The sequence below is a fragment of the Panthera leo genome, chromosome B4, assembly GCF_018350215.1.
Source record: "Panthera leo isolate Ple1 chromosome B4, P.leo_Ple1_pat1.1, whole genome shotgun sequence".
NCBI classification, from domain to species: Eukaryota; Metazoa; Chordata; class Mammalia; order Carnivora; family Felidae; genus Panthera; species Panthera leo.
In genome coordinates, this window is record NC_056685.1 from 141,110,512 (window position 1) to 141,129,563 (window position 19,052).

The following is a 19,052-nucleotide window of genomic DNA, read 5'->3' on the forward strand; positions in this document are numbered from 1 at the left end:
TTTTATTTTGTCGTTTACAATTCTTATACCTTTTATCTCTTTTTCTTGCCTTATTGCATTGGCTAGAACCTTTAGTACAGTGTTGAATCAAACTGGTGATAGTGGGTCTCCTTGTTTTATTACATCAGAAGGAAAGCTTTCAACATTTCATAGTTAAGTATGAAGTATATTATGAGTTTTTTATAGATTTTTTTTGTTTTAATCAGAGTTAAGGGAATTTTCTTTATTCCTAGTCTTTTTATAACATTAATGGTTGTTGAAACTTATCAGATGTCTTTATTGAGTTGATCATATGATTTTTCTTCTCTATTCTGTTAATTCATAAATCCTGCCCATTGGTTTTCTAATGTTAAGCTAGCATCGGTTTCATGGTATTACCTCACCCATTTGGTTGTGGTACATTATGCTTTCTTTCATGTGTTGAAGTTTTGCATCTGTGATCATCAGTGAGATTGGCTTATAATTTGCCTATCTTACAATGTCCTTATCAGGTGTTTAGATTTTTTTTAACATTTATTTTTGAGAGACTGAGAGAGACAGAGCGTGAACAGGGGAGGGGCAGAGAGAGAGGGAGACACAGAATCTGAAGCAGGCTCCAGGCTCTGAGCTGTCAGCACAGAGCCCAACGCAGGGCTTAAACCCATGAACCGTGAGATCATGACCTGAGCCAAAGTCAGACGCTTAACCAAGTGAGCCACCCAGGTGCTCCCTATATCAGGTGTTTAGAATCAAAGTTTTATGTTCTTATATAATGATATGGGGCATATTCTCTCATTTTATGTTTCCTGGAAGAGTGTATGTAAGATTAGAAATTATTTTTCTTTAAATACTGGGTAGAATTTACTAGAAAGTCATTAGAGCTTGGAGTTTTCTATATGAGGAGGCTTTTAATTATAGATTTTGTTTCTTTTGATGCTCCTAGAACTATTCAGATTTTCTATTCCTTTTTGTCAGTTTGAGATGAGTGTGTTTTTCAAGGAAATTTTTCATTTTTTCTAAATTTACATAAATTGTCACGAAATCGTTTCTACTAACCCTATCCTGGTGATAACCCATGGGCTCTGTCCTGATGCACCTTGTTTCATTCCTGATGTTGTTCTTGGCGCCTTCTCTAGGGGTGTGTACTCATTCTCCTTACAGAGCCTCCTTCCCTTCTCCTCTTTTCCTTCTTCCCCCTCCTCTTCTTCGCATCTCAGCATGAGTATGGCTGGGGTCCTTCAGCGAGGTGGGCCTTCTCTGTGCCCCCCCATCTCCATTAGAAGCCTGGGTCCACCTCGGTGACCTGCATGTTGTAGGCACTTAATCTCTGGCTGAGCTGAGCTGAGCTCGTAGACGTGCGATTGAGAAGGACCTACCCAGGCTTCTCCACCTCCATCTCCACTCTCACCTGCGGCCCACCCCCATGCCCGGCTGTCCACATCCTGGTGGCACTGGTCGCCAGCCGGCCATGCATCGCCGCCTTTTCCTTTGTAGAACCTTAGTCCTCTTTCCCTCCCGGGCTGCGGCCTGTCAGTGACTGGCTGTCTCGTGTGCTCTGTGCTGTCGGGTTGCGTCCCAGGTCTGGGGGTTGCAGCGACGACGTTACTCTGCTCCGGTCTGTTCACACTGGTTATTCCTGTTGGGAGAACTTGAGGCAGTACTGAACGAGCAGTACTGAATGGCTGCTGTGCTATCTGAGCATATTTGTGTCATCAGAGCATAAAGCCTCAAACCGTGCAGCTCTCCATTAGCTGGGGATCTTCATGGGCCCCCACCACTGCCACATAGACTTCCCTGTGTTCAGGTCTCTGCCTGTCCTTGGAAAGGTCTGTCTTACAACTTTTTCTGGGTCTCCATAATTTCTGCTCAGTGTAATTGAAAATTAATCTTTCTCATGAGAGTTCTTGGGGGAAGCATTTCATGGGTGTCAGGCTTATCACGCACAGTGTGTTTGATTTCAGGTGATTCTGTTCTTGAAGAAGAAGGACAGGTTCGTCAGCCTGGTGTTGCAGCACATCGGCACCTCGGCCCTCATGGACCTGCTGCTGCGCCTTGTCAGCTGCGTGGAGCCTGCCGGGCTCCGGCAGGAAGTCCTGCATGTGAGTGTGCGGGCCCCTCCTCTCTGGAGCCCTCTCCCTGTCGGCTGAGTGCAGGCCGAGTGCATGGTGAGGGCCTGCCTCAGGGAGGCCAGAGTTGGGTGAAGGCGCTCAGAGACCACTGGAGGGCCGGTACCTCCAGCCTTCCACCCGCCATGATTTTCTCCCTGTGGGGCCATCATGGGTTCTTGGCAGGGCTTGTATTTTGAGGCTGGGTCTGCAGTCTGTACCTTTTCTGCTGTACTGCCTCAGTCTGTTGAGAAACAAAGAGCAGAGTGTTCCTTTTCCTCCTGACACTCTCTGGGCTCCTTCTCTGTGAAAGGAAGAAAACGACTTTCCTCACCAACCCCCAGACCCTAGTGTCCCCATGGCCTCAGAGCAGGGGCTCTGTCAGGTCCTGGCTGTATTATCTGGCACCTACCTATGAAGAAAGCACCAGCTGACAAGGATTCTTTGCAGAGAAATCACAGAGACCTGAGCAGGCCTGTGTTTTGACCTGGAGTCTGTGCACGTGTCTGTCCTGACAGGCTCGCAGCCTGATGAGCTGCTCATAACTCCCTGAGGGCTTTCCCAGAAAAGAGGAGGATTCTCTTTCCCAGAAAAGAGGAGGAGTCTCAGAGGAGCCAGGAAACGAGTGCGGGATAAACTGTTCACTGTTGTTTGGCAGGTTTTGTCTGTGATGGAATTTAAAGTAAAGGCCTGGGCCTTCTTGCTCATTTTCCAGCTCTTGGGACCCAGTAACAGTTGTCATCAGGGTAGCCGTTCTCATGTTTAGGTTCGTTATGGAGCAGCCTCCCACGAAGAGTCAGTCATAAATAGCTAACGTTAGGCAGTGAGACACAGCATGAATGTCAGCTGTTGTTAATGGCGGAAAGCCCACATTAACTTCATGTTAGCAACCGCGGGGGCAGATCTCCCAGTTTTGGATAAGGAAACTCACTGGTCTTCCCTGGGTCCCCACCACCTTTGGGCCTCAAATAGTGTTGGGCATTGTAGTCCTCACAGCATTCAGGCACCGGCACCAGACCTCTTTGCTTCTCCCGACCTTGGAAAGGCCCTGACACAGCAGAGAGCAGAGCGTCCATGTGCAGTCAGGCTGTGCACCGGGGCAGCCCTGTTGGTGCCTGGGTGGCTCTGGGCTCCAGCTCATTCTGTCTTCCGAGACACCCTGAGGACAGTATGTTTAGGCGTCTGGACCACTGGTCCCTTCTTTGTGGAGTTCAGGTCTCTCCAGAATTTGGTCACCACTTGTTCTTTCTGGGTCTGGGTGGACACATACGTTGGACAGAGAATCTCTACGCCTGGAACCTGGCACGTGGATTTCTTCTGCACTGACGGACTTTCCTTCTCTTTAGTTAGATGTGAACAGCGTCATTGGCAGGCCTCTTTTTCCCTTTCAGTGGCTTAATGAAGAGAAGATCATCCAGAGGCTGGTGGAGCTGATCCACCCAAGTCAGGATGAAGATGTGAGTATGGCTCCCACAGAGCCCACCTTCCGCAGAGCCCCTCACTCGGGGCTACTAAAGAACGCTCTCTGCCGCCGAGGGCAAGAGTCACATACTTTTCTTCCTTCAATCAAGCACAGACTTGCAGACTCTGTCTTTTTACTAAAAAAAGTAATACATACATATTATAAAAAACAATTTGACCAGAATTGTATTAGTGATCGCATCTCTGGCTGAGTAACAAATTATCCCAAAACTTAGTTGTTTATAAGAACAAGTATTTTTTAAATTTCTCTTTCTATGAGTCAGGGACCTGGACACGGCTTAGTGGGTCCTCTGCCCAGGGTCTCTTACAAGACTGTGGTCATCTCAGGACTCAGCTGGGGGAGGCCCTGCCTCCAGGGTCACCAGTGGCTCAACAGGACTCCGCTCCTTGAGGGCCGTGGACCTGTCCACGGGGCAGCTCACAACGTGCTGCTGGCCTCCCTTGGAGTGAGCAAGACGGAAGTTCTTCTTCTGCAGTCTTAGAAGGGACAGTCCGCACTGTGGCTGTACTCTGCTCTCTAGAAGTGAGTGGCTGAGGAGGTGGGGTTTACGAGGGCGTAAAGCCTCTGGGAGGGAGGCCCCCACCGCCAGTGTGGAAGCATGTAGGGTGGCAGTGGGGCTTCCTCTTGGCCCCCTGCCTGCTCCCTGCAGTGATCACTGTTGAAGAATTTGGGGTGTATTTTTTCCGTGCATGACAAAAGTAAACAGACACACTGCCCTCAGCAATTTGAGAACAGTGGTGCCGACCTGTGTCTGAGCCTGTGCTGTGGCCTGGCCACACTGTTCTCTGTTCCTCTCCGCCCACGGGGCCGTCACACAGCCAGGTGAGGGTGCCTATGCTCCATACTGAGGAGGGCGGGTGCCCCTCCACCAGTGTGAGCACCACAGGCCGACTGGCCTGTTCCTGGCCCAGACGCAGGGGTGAGGCCACAGGGACCACCTGACTGCTTTCATTTCTCCCTAAAGTAGTCATGCAAACGCTTTCTGTAGCCCAGAGTTCCCACAGTGTACAGGTCACGGCTGCACGTTCTGATGCTCCCGGCATGGAGCCAGGGGGCTGAGTTTCTCTCTAGTTAGTTTATCTGCACCACTAAACACCCCATGTTGTTGTGAGTGCACTGAGTCTAGATTTTCACTAGTTAAGGATTAATGGTTCCCTGGAAGAGTTGAGGTCTCTGTTTTCTGTAGCACCTTGTCTGTTTCCATTAGCTCATAGGACTCATTCTGAGTGTTACCAGCTACAGTTTAATACTTAATATTTTAAATACTAATTTAACATACAGTGGCAGTAACGTGGTCACATATGCAGCATATCTCAGAATGGTTCCAGGGATAGAGCAATGTCTCTGTGGTGTATCTGACCCTCGAGAGCCCTATCTGGAGTCTGGGTTAGTTCAGTACAGCTGAAAGGTCTGACCGGATTGCATCCTGACATTCAGAAAGGCCAACCAGGCTTCTCTGAAATGGACTTGTTTAGAGAGTCCAGTGTGTTCTTCCGAGAACTGAGCAGTGGGACGGCTCTACTGGCCTCTCTCCCCAGCCCTGAGGGGAGTGCTGTGTCTCCTTTTCCTTCCAGAGACAGTCCAACGCCTCTCAGACTCTCTGTGACATCATCAGGCTGGGCAGAGAGCAGGCCAGTCAGCTGCAGGAGGCCCCGGAGCCAGACCCCCTCCTCACAGTGCTGGAGTCGTGAGTGCTGGCTGCATTGCGGGTGCCTGGCTGGGTGGGGTGGGGTCTTTCTGAGCATGAGGAGGCCTCCAAGCCCTGCCCTGAGCACAGGCAGATACTGCAGATGCCCAGATTCTGATGAGCTGGCTGTGAAGTACTCCCATCTAGTTAACCTGATGAGCCTGTTTCTCATGGGAGGAGGGGTCTCCAGGGGACCCCTGGCATGTGTAGTGACTCTAGGCCAGCAGGGGCAGGAGCGTCGTGAGAACCCTGGGTGCCCAGCCTGAAGCCCAAGCGAAGCCGCTCGAGTTTTAGGGTGTTGCTCGTTTATAGAGAGGAGAGGCGGTCCTTTGGACGCTGGCCTGTGTGTCTGCTCCAGCAGCAGTGACCTCTGTGTGTGTCTGACAGGCAGGACTGTGTGGAGCAGCTTCTGAAGAACATGTTTGATGGAGACCAGACTGAGAGCTGCCTCGTTAGTGGGACTCAGGTGTTACTTACCTTGCTGGAAACAAGGCGGGCTGGGTGAGTGTCTCGCATGAGAGCTTGAATATGATGAGTGGTCTGGGTGTGTGGGGTTTTTAACTAATTGTTAATGATGGGTAGACTCTCTTTCTTGAAAAGATAAACTTACAGCTCCTTGACCTTTGGCGTCAGTCATGTTCCTGCCTCAGGCCGAAGGTACCCAATGTCGCCAGCTTACAAGGTGTTTATAGATGTATCTGTGGAATAGGTATGAACAGTGGGTTTCCCCATAGACTGTCCCAGTGTGTGATGTGTAAATGTGGTGTGGTGTGTGTGTGTGTGTGTGTGTGTGTTTGTGTGAGTGGTTTTTGTATGTACATGCCAATGTGTGGGGGTGTGGGCTGCGAGGTGTGTGTGTGTGTGTGTGTGTGTGTGTGTGTCTGATCTGTTCTGTCCCGTCATGTGGTGTGGTAGTGGCCTGTCTCCCAGGGTGACTAGTTCTCTTATTTCTTCTGGAGGGGACTTCATTGAAGCTCCCAGCACTGATAAACTGCACTTTAAAAATTAAAAAAAAAAAAAAAAAAAAAAAAAAAAAGCAATAGGGACACCTGGGTGGCTCAGTCAGTTAAGTATCCAACTCTTGATCTCAGCTCAGGGTCTTGATCTCGGGGTCTTGATCTCCGGGTCATGAGATTAAGCCCCACATTGGGCTCCATCCTAGGCATGAAGCCTATTTAAAAAATGATAACAATAAAAAAGGGCACCTGGGTGGCTCAGTTGGTTAAGCGTCTGACTTTGGCTCAGGTCATGATCTCGCGGTCTGTGAGTTCAAGCCCTGCATTGGGCTCCGCGCTGACGTTGGGCTCTGTGCTGACAGCTCAGAGCCTGGATCCTGCTTGGGATTCTGTCTCCCTCTCTCTCTCTGCCCCTCCCCTGCTCGTGCTCTGTCTCTCTCAAAAATAAACATTTTAAAAAATTTAAAAAAACAACAACAACAACCAAAGAATAAGAAATGACAAGAAATTGAGTTAATCTTGGTATGGTATTAGTAGCAGTTTTTGGCTCTCTTTCTCTGGGATCCAATACAGATCTATTAGTTTATTACCTAAAAATAGAATTATAACATTATCATTGTTTTCTCTAGTTAGACAATCAGGATATTGATTTTTTTGATGTTTATTTTGAGAGAGAGAGCGAGAAAGCACATACATGCTCAGGGAGGAGCAGAGAGAGAGAGAGGGAGAGAGAGAATCTCAAGCAGGCCCTGCAGTGTCAGTGCAGAGCCTGATCTGGGGCTTGATGCCACCAATCATGAAATTGTGAACTGAGCCCAAGTTGGACGCTTAACTGACTGAGCCACCCAGGTACCCCAAGAATGCTGATTTTTTTTTTCTTTCAATCTTTGTGAATCCTGGAAGCCTGGGCCTTTTCTGTAGGATGTGGGGGTTCTTCTCAAGGCCTCTCCCAACCTTGCCTGCAGTAAAGGGACAGCATGGAAATGAGACATAGAAACAGAGATGAGCCAGCTGATTCTTTTTTTTTCTTTTTTTGTATTTAAAATGTTTTTCTATAATGGTCACGTATTACTTTTATAACTGGAAAAAGCATTTAAATAAAGATCTCAGAGAAGTTAGTTTGAAAAAGCTGGAGGGACGATGTGGAGTCCTGTCTCCTGTTTTTCAATCAAGGAGTAGGAACAATGGTGAATTTTCCAAAACCAGAGGTGGGGGCCAGAGGTAGGTCCGGTGCGTGTGAGATGCCACCAGCCCCGTGGGGGTGAGGAGGCTGTCCTTGGCCATCACCTGGGAATGTTTTCTAAAGGCCACTGTTGCTTTTCTCTTCTCTCTGTACCAGCCACCAAACCACTCTTGAGCCAATAGGTGGAGAAGTTGGGGGGCGAGGTGTGACAGAGGACGGGGGTGTATGCCCTGTGTCTCCATCTGCTGTCCTCATCCACAGGACAGAGGGCTTGGTGGACTCCTTTTCTCAGGGACTGGAAGGGCTGTGTACCGTCAGCAGCAGCATACTGCACGGCATTGAGCCACGACTGAAGGACTTCCACCAGCTTCTACTCAGCCCGCCAAAGGTGGGTGACCCTGAACAGCTGTTAGGTCCCTATGCAGGCATTATAGGCAGGATGATTTGCAAGTAGACCACCAGACATCCCAACTTGAGAGCCACCAGACAGATCCCAGAGGCATGTTTCCATACCCTCATCTGCTGAATGTCCGTCTCTTCTCTGAGGTAAGGCTGGGTGGGGAGGACATTTTGCAGCCCCCCAGATGACTCTTGCACTCTGAAATAGGGGCCGTCTGAGAGCCCAAGTTTACTGTAGGTCTGGCCTCCAAGTCAGGGGTACCTGGCCAATGGTCAGGGAAAATGCCAGGGGAGGCCTTTGCTCAGCTCAATAGCTCCAGGCAGCACTTGGGTCACACGGAGAAGGGCTCAGTCGCTTAGCCACCATGGAGCTCACTGTGGAGCCCCTCTCCTCCGTCAGGGCCCCTTTCCCTTTCCTTGGTGCTTCGTAGCACCTACTATGATCTGTTGCACTATGAAGGTAGGGATTCTGGAACATTTCATTAATGAAACATTACGCTGCATGTGTGTGGGGTCAGAGAACCCTGGCATCCAATCTGATGAGGCCAACTGTTACTTGTCTCCTTCAAGTATGTTCATGGGGTGTCTGTTAGCTCGGTGTCCTGACACGGTGTCCCCCAGAGAGCTGGCCCCATGTTGGACATGTCTCATAACCTGACATGCACATGTCTTTGCTTGGTTTGCTGGGACCAGAGAGCCCTGGGCTTCTGGGGACAGTAGACCACCATTACTTACTGTTTTGTGAGGCCCTGAAGGGAGTGGTGGGGTCCCTAACCCTGCTGACCCCTTATTTCCTCTCATAGGCAACACTGGCTTGAGGAACCTCCGCACACACATCGTATGCCTCCCCAGGCTGAGCCGCTTCACGGAGTAGTGGCCTGGCCCTTTGAGCAGTTAGCACCAGAGCTAAGAGAAGCCAGTAGCGGCCATCCATGCTGGTTGCAGGTCTCTAACTGGGTGGTGCTCTTGTGTTTGTAGAAAAAAGCGATCCTGACCACCATTGGCGTGCTGGAGGAGCCTTTGGGGAATGCCCGTCTGCACGGGGCCCGCCTCATGGCTGCACTGCTGCACACGAACACGCCCAGCATCAACCAGGAACTCTGCCGGCTCAACACCATGGGCTTACTGCTGGTAAGTGGGCGCTCCTGCCAGCCCTGGGTGGCTCTCTGCGTGTCTTGCACTGTCAGCAGGGGGGTGGGCAGACAGGGCAGGTGCACTGGGCGGGGGTCTGTCAGGGGCAGGCATTTGGACCTCAGTATCCAGACAAGGTTCTGCCCGGAACAGGCATAGTCTGTATAGAGAAACCATTTCCCAGACCTGTCGCAGGGTTGACCGCACAGGTCGCTGGTGAAGCACACCGAGCGACCGTGGGATAGGCCTTGGTGTAGGCTTACAGAGAACTGCCCCGAAAGCAGAGGGCAGATTTCTAATCCACTGTGAGGGACTGGGGTAATACAGTCCAGCCCCTTCCTGTTTTCTCCCCAAGACAGAATTTTTATTATAGCTCTCCAACATAAAACGTCCTGAAAGAGCAAATCCTGGTCACTCACAGTAGAAGGCCACCCTAGCAGCTCTTGCCCAGGCCAGTGGGAAGTGGTCCTCTCTTCAGCAGATACCTCTCTGGTGCCTGCGGGAGACGGTCAGGCAGGCAGGGATAGCAGAGCAGCACTGGCTGTGGGCAGCAGGCTCCGCCACGGAAGGTGGGTGCTGATGGGGAGGGCGCCCCCTGGGTGTGCGCCGTGAACACATGGGGTCTCGGTCTCCCTCTTCCCTTCTGCCTTGCCTTAGGGCCTCTACTCCCAGAGAACTGAAATCTTTTCTAATTTAAATTCTTATCCCAGGGGCGCCTGGGAGGCTCAGTCAAGCATCAGACTTTGGCTCAGGTCATGATCCCGCGGTCCGGAGTTCAAGCCCCGTGTTGAGCTCTGTGCTGACAGCTCAGAGCCTGGATCCTTCCTGCTTTGGATTCTGTGTCTCCCTCTCTCTCTGCCCCTCCCCTGCTCCTGCTCTGTCTCTGTCTCTCTCTCAAAAATAAACGTTAAAAAAAAATTCTCATCCCAGAAGGGGGCAGCCTTGGAACTAGGCCTGAAGTACTGACTATATCTCAGTTTCTTACAGGGTTTGGGAGTCAGCTGGGCATTGCTGTGCTGAAATCCCAGATACGGATCAGGGCTTCGTTTTTGAAAGACCTCCTTTCTTTTTCCTCTCTTCAAAAAAAGTGTCTCCCACCCCCCTTTTTTGCTTTTATTTTATTGTGGTAAAATATATATAACATAAAATTTATCATTTTTATAATTTGTAAGTGTATAGTTCAGTAGAATTAAGTACATTCCCAATGTTATATAACCATTACCACTCTCTGTTTCTGCAACTTTCTCATCTTCTGAAACAGAAACTTTGACCAGTAAGCAGTCTATCCCCTGCCCCTCCCCCTCCCCCAGCCACCACCATCTGCCTTCTGTCTCTCTCTCTTTTTTTTTTTTTAATATTTTTTACATTTATTTATTTTTGAGAGACACAGAGAGAGACACAGCACAAGTGGGGGAGGGGCAGAGAGAGAAGGAGACACAGAATCCGAAGCAGGTTCCAGGTTTTGAGCTGTCAGGACAGAGCCCGACACGGGGCTCAAACTCACAAACCATGAGATCATGACCTGAGCTGAAGTTGGACACAACCAACTGAGCCACCCAGCCACCCTATACCTTCTGTCTCTTTGAGTCTGACTCTTGTAGGGACCTTACAGAAGTGGAACCACGCAGGATTTAGCCTTTTGTGTCCGGCTTATTTCACTCAGCAGTGTGTCCTCAAGGTTCATCCATGTGGTGGCACGTGGCAGGATTTCCGTCCTTTTTGAAGCTGAATAATACTCCATTGTGTGAAGTGACCACATTGTGTTTGTCCAGAGCCATTAGTTGATAGACACTTGGGTTACTTCCAGTTTTGGGCTGTTTTGAATACGCTGCTGTGAACATGGGTGTGCCCGTATCTCTTCTGAGTGTGTACCAAGAAGTGGGATTGGCGGGTCGTACAGTAATTCTACGCGTCTGTTTGAGGAGGCAGCAGGTTACCGTAGTAGCTGCCCCATTTTACCGGCAGCGTCCTCACCGGTGTGGCAGGCACGTTGTCACTCTCCTTGCCAGTGCCTCCTCCCTGGCCTGCGGGACCAGAGAGTCACAGGCAGACTGCTGTTCCCACCCTGGTCCAGGGGAAGGACACAGCCATCCTCTAGGCTTGGCTGGGGTTTGGGCCTCACTGGGTTCCCTCAGGGAGTGTCCACCTCTCGATTTCACATCCCTTCCTGAACAGAGTCCCTGGGTGTTTGAGAATTTAATGTACTTCCAGTAACTCATGGGTCAAGACAAAATCGTAAAGGCAGAATAATAAACATTTACATAGCAAAATGTGTATCATGTACTTGAAGTGGATACCACAGGAAAAGTACGCTTGGGAAAGAAAAAAGGCTAAAAAGTGATGAGTTAAACTTCTAAGTTAAGGACAAAAAGATAAGCCCAGCACAGGGTGTGTTCAGATGAGAGCAGAGATTGATGAGACAGAAGGGCGGGTGGCCCTTTGTCAAGGTTCCAAACAGAGAGACCATCTCAAGGGGGTACCGTCAGCACCCGCCTGGCCACCCACGTGGTCAGGGGACAGCGTGTGGGAACGGTGCACTACCACGACAGCGATCCCCTCGCCTCCGTGGTCCTGCTGCCGGGAGAAAACCCGTCCAAGGACTTTCCTCTGTCCTCTGTTTACTCAGGACCTGTTTTTTAAGTACACCTGGAATAACTTCCTGCACTTCCAAGTGGAACTATGCATAGCCGCTATTCTCTCCCATGCTGCCCGCGAGGACCGGGCAGAAGCCAGTGGACTGGAGGGCAGGGCGGAGCTTCTGCCCGGAAGCGGGGACCCAGAGGCCCCCCCGCCTGCTGCCAGCCGCCCTGAGAACACAATGGTGACCCACGTAAGTCCAGCCAGCGTCCTGTGTGTTGCTGTGCGCCCTTCCTGTCGCTGCGAGCTGAGCCCCGCCCTGTGTGGATATCCGCACTGTGGCTGCCCCCTAAGCCTCCCGTGACGTGGGTGCGCTGCCCTCCCTCCACTGTGAGACAAAGAGTCATGGAGAAAGTGTCCCTGTTGGCCAGGGAGCCGAGGGCCGGGCCCTGCGGTGGGCCACGCTCACCAGAGGGGGCCAGAGCATCTGGATGCAGCCCCGGGGTCTGCTGCCGTCATGACAAGGCCGTGAAGGAAAGTGTGCAGGAAAGAGAATGTGTCGAAGTCTCAGGGGAAAACATTCTGGGGTTGTGGACCCTGTGAAAGGAAAGTCTTGCCTTTTTCTTGGCACTTCCATGCTGGCCCATGAGTGTCTCACGGGAGTCTCCCCTCTGGGACTGCCCATAGCTCTTGCCTGGTGTCCGTGTCTGTGTCGCCTCTGCCCTAAACAGCTGACAAGAGCGATGTTAACAAGTGTTTGTTGAGGAGGAGAGGAAACAGGCGTGTGGGTGGGTGGGTGCCATGAAGAGGTGGGCACGGTCACTTCTTCTCGAGTCGGGGAGCCCACTGGTTCGTGCTTCCCTGGGGAGGCTGGGGGCTGCGGGGGTGGGGGGGGGGGGACGATTCTGACCCTCAGGCTGGCTGTGAGGCTCAGACAGGAGGGACACAAGTGTCTGACCAGAGAGGCCTGCGTCGTGCAGGCCTGAGCTGGACAGCAGCCCAGGGGGTACACAGCTGGGGGCAGGTGCCTTGACACCAGTGAGTGGGGGACCCTCACCCAGATGAGGAGGCCCTGTATGGAGTGGGGTGTGAGGTGGGTCCAAGAACACATGCAGAGGCACAGGAAATGGCGTCCAGGCCCAGAGGCCAGAGGAGGCACTTGGGCCCAATCCTTGCTTCTGGACAGAGAAGGTGGGAGGCGGCCAAGGGGAAGGAGCGGAGCTGGGTGGCCCTATGGGGCCCGGGCAGCACCTTTGCTCCTGTTTGGACTGTAGGGAGGCATTGGGGACGTTGCGCTGATGTGCCTGCTTGCTGCCAGCCTAACCCACACGGTCCAGGGTCGGGTAGAGGGCAGTGTGCAGCCCTGCAGACCCTGACTGGGGTCACCTGTCCCCTTAGCTGTTCCAGAAGTGCTGCCTGGTCCAGCGGATCCTGGAGGCCTGGGAAGCCAATGATCACGCACAGTAAGGACCCACGGGAGCTGTAGGGGGTACCCCAGGGGCTGGTGTGCGGCTCCGGTGGGGAACCTGGAAGTGCTGGCCAGGGAGGGGCAGGCCTAGGGTGCCCAGGAGAGACAGGCAGAGCCACTCTTCTCCTTGCCCCACCCGGCCTGTCAGCAGGGACCCCAGCCTTCCACTCACAGTGTGTCCTCAGTCCTCCCATCTCCCCATCCCCGCCACCAGCTGCTTCTGCTAAGCCCTGAACCCTCAGCAGTGCATCTGGGCTACTTCCTGCTTTCTCTCCTGCCCCACCGGCCTCTCGCGCCCTGAGCAGCTGGGATCTTTTTGGAACACACAGATGGTCTTCCCACTGCCTAAGTCTCAACCATCCAGGTCCCTGTGTGGGCTGCCCCTGCCCACAGCCCTGCCCACACCCTGCCGTCGCTCCACCCTGCCCACTGCTGCTTCTGGGGGGCTCTGATCTCACCCGCTTCATGGCTCGCATCCTGCTGTTACCCCACCAGGTTGTGTCCTCTGCAGAATACGTGCAACATGTGGGACGGGGTCATCTGTCCTTCCATGGGTCTGGCCCACGTGATACCACTGAAGCCCCATGGGCAGCTTGCTCTTGTCCCTCTTGTGCACTGGTGCACACGGTGCCTGTCACGGTGGGTGGCTCACTCCTTTCAATGAGGGGCCCACGATGCCACAGAGGCTGGGACTCACAGCAGGCTGCACACAGGCCTCCCCGCGGGCCTGTCCCTCCAGGCTCCCTCCTGACCCCTTCCTCTGCCAGGCTGGGCTCACTGACTCAGGAGCCCACCTTTGCTTCCTCTTCTGGGCACCATCAGGCTTTTAGGACAGAGAACATGGTCGAAAGTGACTTTGTCCCCTCTGAGCATTTAACGCCTTCCTAGCACAAGGGGCTTTAAAGATTTGCCCTTGTGTTGGGTCACGCATGTGACGGAGGAGAGGTTGAACGTGAAGCTGTGTGTGCTTGGCAGCGTGGGGTGGGAAGGTGGACGGAAGCCGGGACTCAGGCCTTAGAGTGTGTAGAACTCAGCAAAGGAGGCAGTTTGCAGACCCGGGGAGCCAGGCAGCGACAGGCCAGCTCCCAGCCACTGCCCATGTGGAGCAGCCCCTGCCTGGCTCTGGGTCCCAGTCCCGTGTCCGTTCTTGACTCCCCTTGCCCTCCCCTGCCACCCACCGCTGGTCAGCACCCGTGGCAGGAATGCACTGTACTGGGGTCTCTGAACCTCTTCTGCCCCACTGGGTGTTCCTTCGGGTCAGCCGGCTCTGGGTGGAGCTGGAAGGGCCTCTGGGAGCCAGGACAGGGCAGAGGTGTCTGCATGTGGGCTGAGGGGCGCAGCATCGGACCAGCCCTGCGGGGTGGGCAGAGGCCCACCAGGCCCTGCTGGTATGCAGGCCCCATGGCTGCCTCGGTTTCTGGTCTCTACGTTGGGGGTAGGAGCGGTGTCTGCCTCATTAGCACTCCCTGTAGTGAGATTGGAGTGATTGGCTGGCCTGTAGCAGGTGCTCTGGAAAAATAAGTGTCCTGCAGGTGGGATTCGTGGGGTGAGGGGAGTGGGGGGGACAGGGAGGGCTGGGAGCAGGGGCGAGGCCAGGGCCCTGATGGACACAGTGAAGAAAACCTAGTGGTCCCCTGATGCTGCCCTTCACTTTCAGGGCAGCGGGTGGCATGAGGAGAGGCAACATGGGCCACCTTACCCGGATTGCCAATGCGGTGGTACAGAACCTGGAGAGGGGCCCCATGCAGACCCACATCAGCGAAGTCATCCGAGGTGAGCCCGTCCTGCCCTTGTTGCCCTCCTGGCAGCAGGAGCCCCGTTCTGGGTCTGTCCCCTGCCCCTTCCCTCAGCCCCCTGCCTCTGCCGCATCTCCTGCCTCTGTCCCCTGCCCCCTTCCACTGCCTCCTGCCCCCTGCTTCTGCTCTCTGTCCCCTGCCTCCTGCCTCTGCCATCTGTCTCCTGCCCTCTGCTCTCTGCTCTCTGCCCCCGCCTATGCCTTCTGCCTCCTGCCCTCTGCCCCTTGCCCTCTGCCTCCGCCCCCTGCCTCTGCTCTCTGCCTCCTGCCCCCTGCTTTTGCTCTCTGCCTCCTGCCCTCTACCCCCTGCCTCTGCTCTTTGCCCCCTGCCCTCTGCCTATGCCTTCTGCCTCCTGCACCCTGCCTCCTGCCCTCTGCCCCTTGCCCTCTGCCTCCCCCCCTGCCTCTGCCCTCTGCCTCCTGCCTCTGTCCCCTGCCTCTGCCCCCTCTCTCCTGCCCCCTGCTTCTGCCCCCTTTCCCTGCCCTCTGCCTCCTGCCCCCATCCTCTGCCCCCTGCCTCTGCCACCTGCCCCTGCCCTCTGCCTCCTTCCCCCTGCCTCTGCCCTCAGCCCCCTGCCTCTGCCCTCCAGCTTCCTACCCCCTGCCTCTGCCCCTTGCCCCCTGCCTCTGCACTCTGCTCCCTGCCTCTTGCCCCCTGCCTCTGCACTCTGCTCCCTGCCTCTTGCCCCCCTGCCTCTGCCCTCAGCCCCCTGCCCCCGTCTCCTGCTCGTCTCCTGCCCTCTGGCCCCCCTCAGCAGGCGGTAACTGCATTGGTACAGGACAGTCTGCTTGCTTTCCCACATGGGATCTTCTCTCAGGGTGGGCCTGGGTCCCAGGTGTCAGTTCTGTTGAACAGACCTCTGTGGAGGGCATCCTTGTGCCCAGCAGCCCTGTCAGGTGCCTGCACTCAGCAGCTCAGGTGTCAACAAGTTCTCCCCTGTGTCTGCTGCTCAGGGACCACCCGAGTCCCACCCGAACACTGCCCTCCCGCTCCACAGTCCAGCTTGTCTCTGAACTCAGGCAGCTTTGCAGACCTTTCTAGCACAAGTCTGGGGAGCTGGGGAAGGTGGCGTCTCTTCTTGAAGAACAGGTTTTCGGACCTGAGCAGAGGCAGCCCCTCCTCTGGTCAGTCCTCCCCTCTGCCCTCAGCCTGAGACATCTGCCATCCTGGGCTTCTCCTGCCTCGGGCTCCAGGGCCACCCCTGCCCCGACCTGGGGTCCCACCACCCACGCCCTCTCACATCCTGGCCGTGGTCTGCAACTCCTGGCCACCAGGCTTCCTGAGCAGAGCCGGGAGGGCCCAAAGGAGTCTTGCTTCAGACAGGAAGGTGGGCAGGTCAGAAGGGCCCGTGTGGCTCCCCTGGGGAGGACGATGCCCAGACCGGCCTGAAGAGCGTGCTGAGAGACACTGGGAGGTCAGGGCTGGACAGGTGGATGGAGTGCACTAGTGAGTCCAGGGAGCTGAAGGTGGGCAGAGGACAGGATCCCTCAAGGCCCTGGGGGCGGTGTTCACACCAGTTTCGTGACCAGGACCGTCTTCTCAGCCCCACGTGGGATGCTTGGGCGCAGTGGATGGTGTTTGCACAAAGGAGTGAACTCCATCTGGCAGGACCCCCACCGGTGCCGTGATCCTGGAGCATAGGGGGGTGCTAGGGTTCCTCCCCCATCGTGCAGCAGAGGAAGCTGTGCTGCCAGTGTTAGGTCAGCTCTGTGGCAGGTGTGGTCCCCGCCGGTTTAGACCGGTGGGCCTGCCACACTGGCTGCCTGGTTGTCCCTTCAGGGAGTCTCTGCTGTGGTCCCTGTGGCACAGCGCCAGGGGTGAGTCCAGGAAGCTCTGGGTGGCCCTCCAGAATGGAAGCAGGGGAGTGTACTTGGTCGGTGGCCAACAGGCCGAGGTCAGGCACCTGTGACAAGGGTGTGTGGACCCAGGGAGGCTCCCTAGGAAGGGTGCAGTTTGGGGTGTGTGAGGTGAGCAAGGAGCTTTCTGCTGTGGTCTTCACTTGCTCTGGACTGTGACTCTTTCTGGGGCTCTGACCTTTCCAGAAAACAGGCCCCCACAGGCCTGTGGGCTGCACTGAGGGGTTGGGGGGATGGGCGGAGAGGGAGATACAGCTGCAGTGGTATCCGCACGGCAGAGGGAGATCCGCACAGCAGTGGTCCCCATGCTCACTTCGCACCTGGGGGCTCCTGAGGTCGGCTTGTGTGCCAAGATGCCCGCTGAGCTCAGGCCCTCTCCTGTGAGCGCCTTCGAGGTCCTGCAGGACCCCTGGCCGCCTAGGCCTGCCTTCCGGTGGCCCTCAGGCGTCCCCTCTGGGCCCTCCATGCCTGAGCACAGTGGCGCTGTCCCAGGGCTAAGCAATGGTGCTCCCTTGCAGGGCTCCCTGCGGACTGCCGTGGGCGCTGGGAGAACTTCGTGGAGGAGACACTGGCGGAGACCAACCGCAGGAACGCTGTGGACCTGGTGAGGGGCTCAGCTGTTCCCGTGGCACGGCATCCGTTGGTGCTGCGGCCATGCCTTCCTGTCCGGTGGCGCGGCGGGGGGTGGGGGGTGGTGTGGTGTGGGGTGTGTGTGTGTGTGTGTGTGTGTGTGTGTGTGTGTGTGTGTGTCCGTCCGTCCACACGGCCCTGAATGCGTGCAGTGGTCTCTGCCTCTGTGTCCTGAACACCGACTTGTCCTGCCTCGGGCCCCAGTGGCCCCCTAAAGCCTCAGCAGAGCCGGCCTGGCCCCTTGACCCTTCCCTGTCCCCTCAGGAGCCCTAGTGTGTTCTCGAGGGCTCCTGATTCCCGAGGCCTGGTGTGCCCTACACCAAGGGGAGGGGCGAGGGGGCAGCAGCCCCGGGGGCTCACGTCCACCCACTCTGGCTGTTTCAGGTAAGCACCCACCACCTTCACCCCTCGAGTGAGGATGAGGACATGGAGGGCGTTTTCCCTAATGAGCTGTCCCTGCAGCAGGTGCGTGTGGCCGCTCTGCACAAGCTCAGGCAGCCCTTCCCGCCCTTGGCAGCGCTCAGTCTCCAGGGCGTTGCCAGGCTGCTGCGGGAAACAGCCCAGGGGAGTGTGCTTGTCCCCACGCACCAGGCTCGAGCAGGGGAGGGGCCAGACGTGCAGCACCCTCGCCCCTTAATGAGGGGGGGAACCCCCAGAGCCACATCGATGAGACCCTTGGGGACCCGGTGGATGACCTTTAAAGTAAACGAGGCTCTTTGGACGCGACCCTGCGTGCATGTCATCCGGTTGGGAGGACCCCGTGAAGCAGCAGAGTGAGCTTTTCTGGGAGCAGCTCCGTCTGAGGCCGCCTTGCGCCCCCCTCCCCGCCAGGCTTTCTCCGAGTACCAGGTCCAGCAGATGACAGCCACCTTCGTGGATCAGTTTGGCTTCAATGACGAGGAGTTTGCAGACCAGGATGACAGTGTCAAGTGAGTTCCCATCATGCTCTCTGGCCCCTAAACCATGTCCACCCCACCTGGGATCCTGTCACCTGGGTGCCTCCCTCCTGTCACCACATCCCACATTTGAGCCTTCACCATCTCCCACCACCTTGTCCCTCTTGGAAAGGAGCTGGGTTCTGCCCAGTGTGACCAGGTTCCAGGCCTGCAGGAGGGGCTGGGCTGCAACACCCTCTGGGGAGGCAGATTGTCACCGTGCAGACCAGGGACAGAGGGGCCTGGGTGGAAAACGAGTGAGTGTGAGGAGGGAGGCAGGACGGAGAGCTGCCCCCTTTGTCCGAGGCCCCCATTTACTTACACTCAAGGGGACAGGTGGATGTCCCCGGGGCATCAGGGCATGGATGGTTGCAGGACAAGCCCCAGGTGGCCCCATGCTGACCATGTCCCTTGTTGCTGCAGTGCTCCCTTCGACAGGATTGCTGAGATAAACTTCAGCATCGATGCTGACGAGGACAGTGTGAGTCCACAGCTCCATGCTCATTAGAAGTGGATGGGGACACTGGTGGGTGGGCAGTATGGGGACACAGGGCTGCTTTGTGGAGCCAAGCCCCCCATCCTGGGATCCCCCTGTCTGACTCAGCCCCTCTGGGAGCCCAACCCCCCATCCCATGCCCCCCCCTGTCTGGCTCAGCCCCTCCCGGAGCCATTGCCACTATGTGGGTGATGTTGCCTGCAGCCCAGCGCAGCTCTGTTTGAGGCCTGCTGCAGTGACCACATCCAGCCTTTTGACGATGATGAGGAGGATGACATCTGGGAGGACAAGGAGACGCACTGCACTGCCCGAGTGACGGCTAGAGCCAGGTGTGAGGCCCACCTGTCCTCCTCCAGCCTCCTGAGGCAGAG

The 19,052-nt window shown here is 55.4% G+C and overlaps 1 protein-coding gene across 10 annotated transcripts in view; it reads left to right on the top strand.

The window, feature by feature from the left end:
- Window positions 1-19,052, top strand: part of PPP6R2 (protein phosphatase 6 regulatory subunit 2) — an 81,691-nt gene that overhangs the window by 58,572 nt on the left and 4,067 nt on the right. For 7 of the 10 annotated variants that reach the window (XM_042948223.1, XM_042948226.1, XM_042948228.1 and 4 more), the window contains 14 exons: window positions 1,941-2,078; window positions 3,476-3,541; window positions 5,142-5,254; window positions 5,642-5,755; window positions 7,655-7,781; window positions 8,771-8,923; window positions 11,550-11,753; window positions 12,899-12,963; window positions 14,626-14,741; window positions 17,139-17,224; window positions 17,635-17,715; window positions 18,082-18,179; window positions 18,609-18,666; window positions 18,886-19,010. In XM_042948223.1, the coding sequence (XP_042804157.1) occupies window positions 1,941-2,078; window positions 3,476-3,541; window positions 5,142-5,254; window positions 5,642-5,755; window positions 7,655-7,781; window positions 8,771-8,923; window positions 11,550-11,753; window positions 12,899-12,963; window positions 14,626-14,741; window positions 17,139-17,224; window positions 17,635-17,715; window positions 18,082-18,179; window positions 18,609-18,666; window positions 18,886-19,010 (1,544 nt within the window). The remainder of the gene's footprint in view (window positions 1-1,940; window positions 2,079-3,475; window positions 3,542-5,141; window positions 5,255-5,641; window positions 5,756-7,654; window positions 7,782-8,770; window positions 8,924-11,549; window positions 11,754-12,898; window positions 12,964-14,625; window positions 14,742-17,138; window positions 17,225-17,634; window positions 17,716-18,081; window positions 18,180-18,608; window positions 18,667-18,885; window positions 19,011-19,052) is intronic. The other 3 variants (XM_042948229.1, XM_042948230.1, XM_042948231.1) reach the window with 1 other exon arrangement.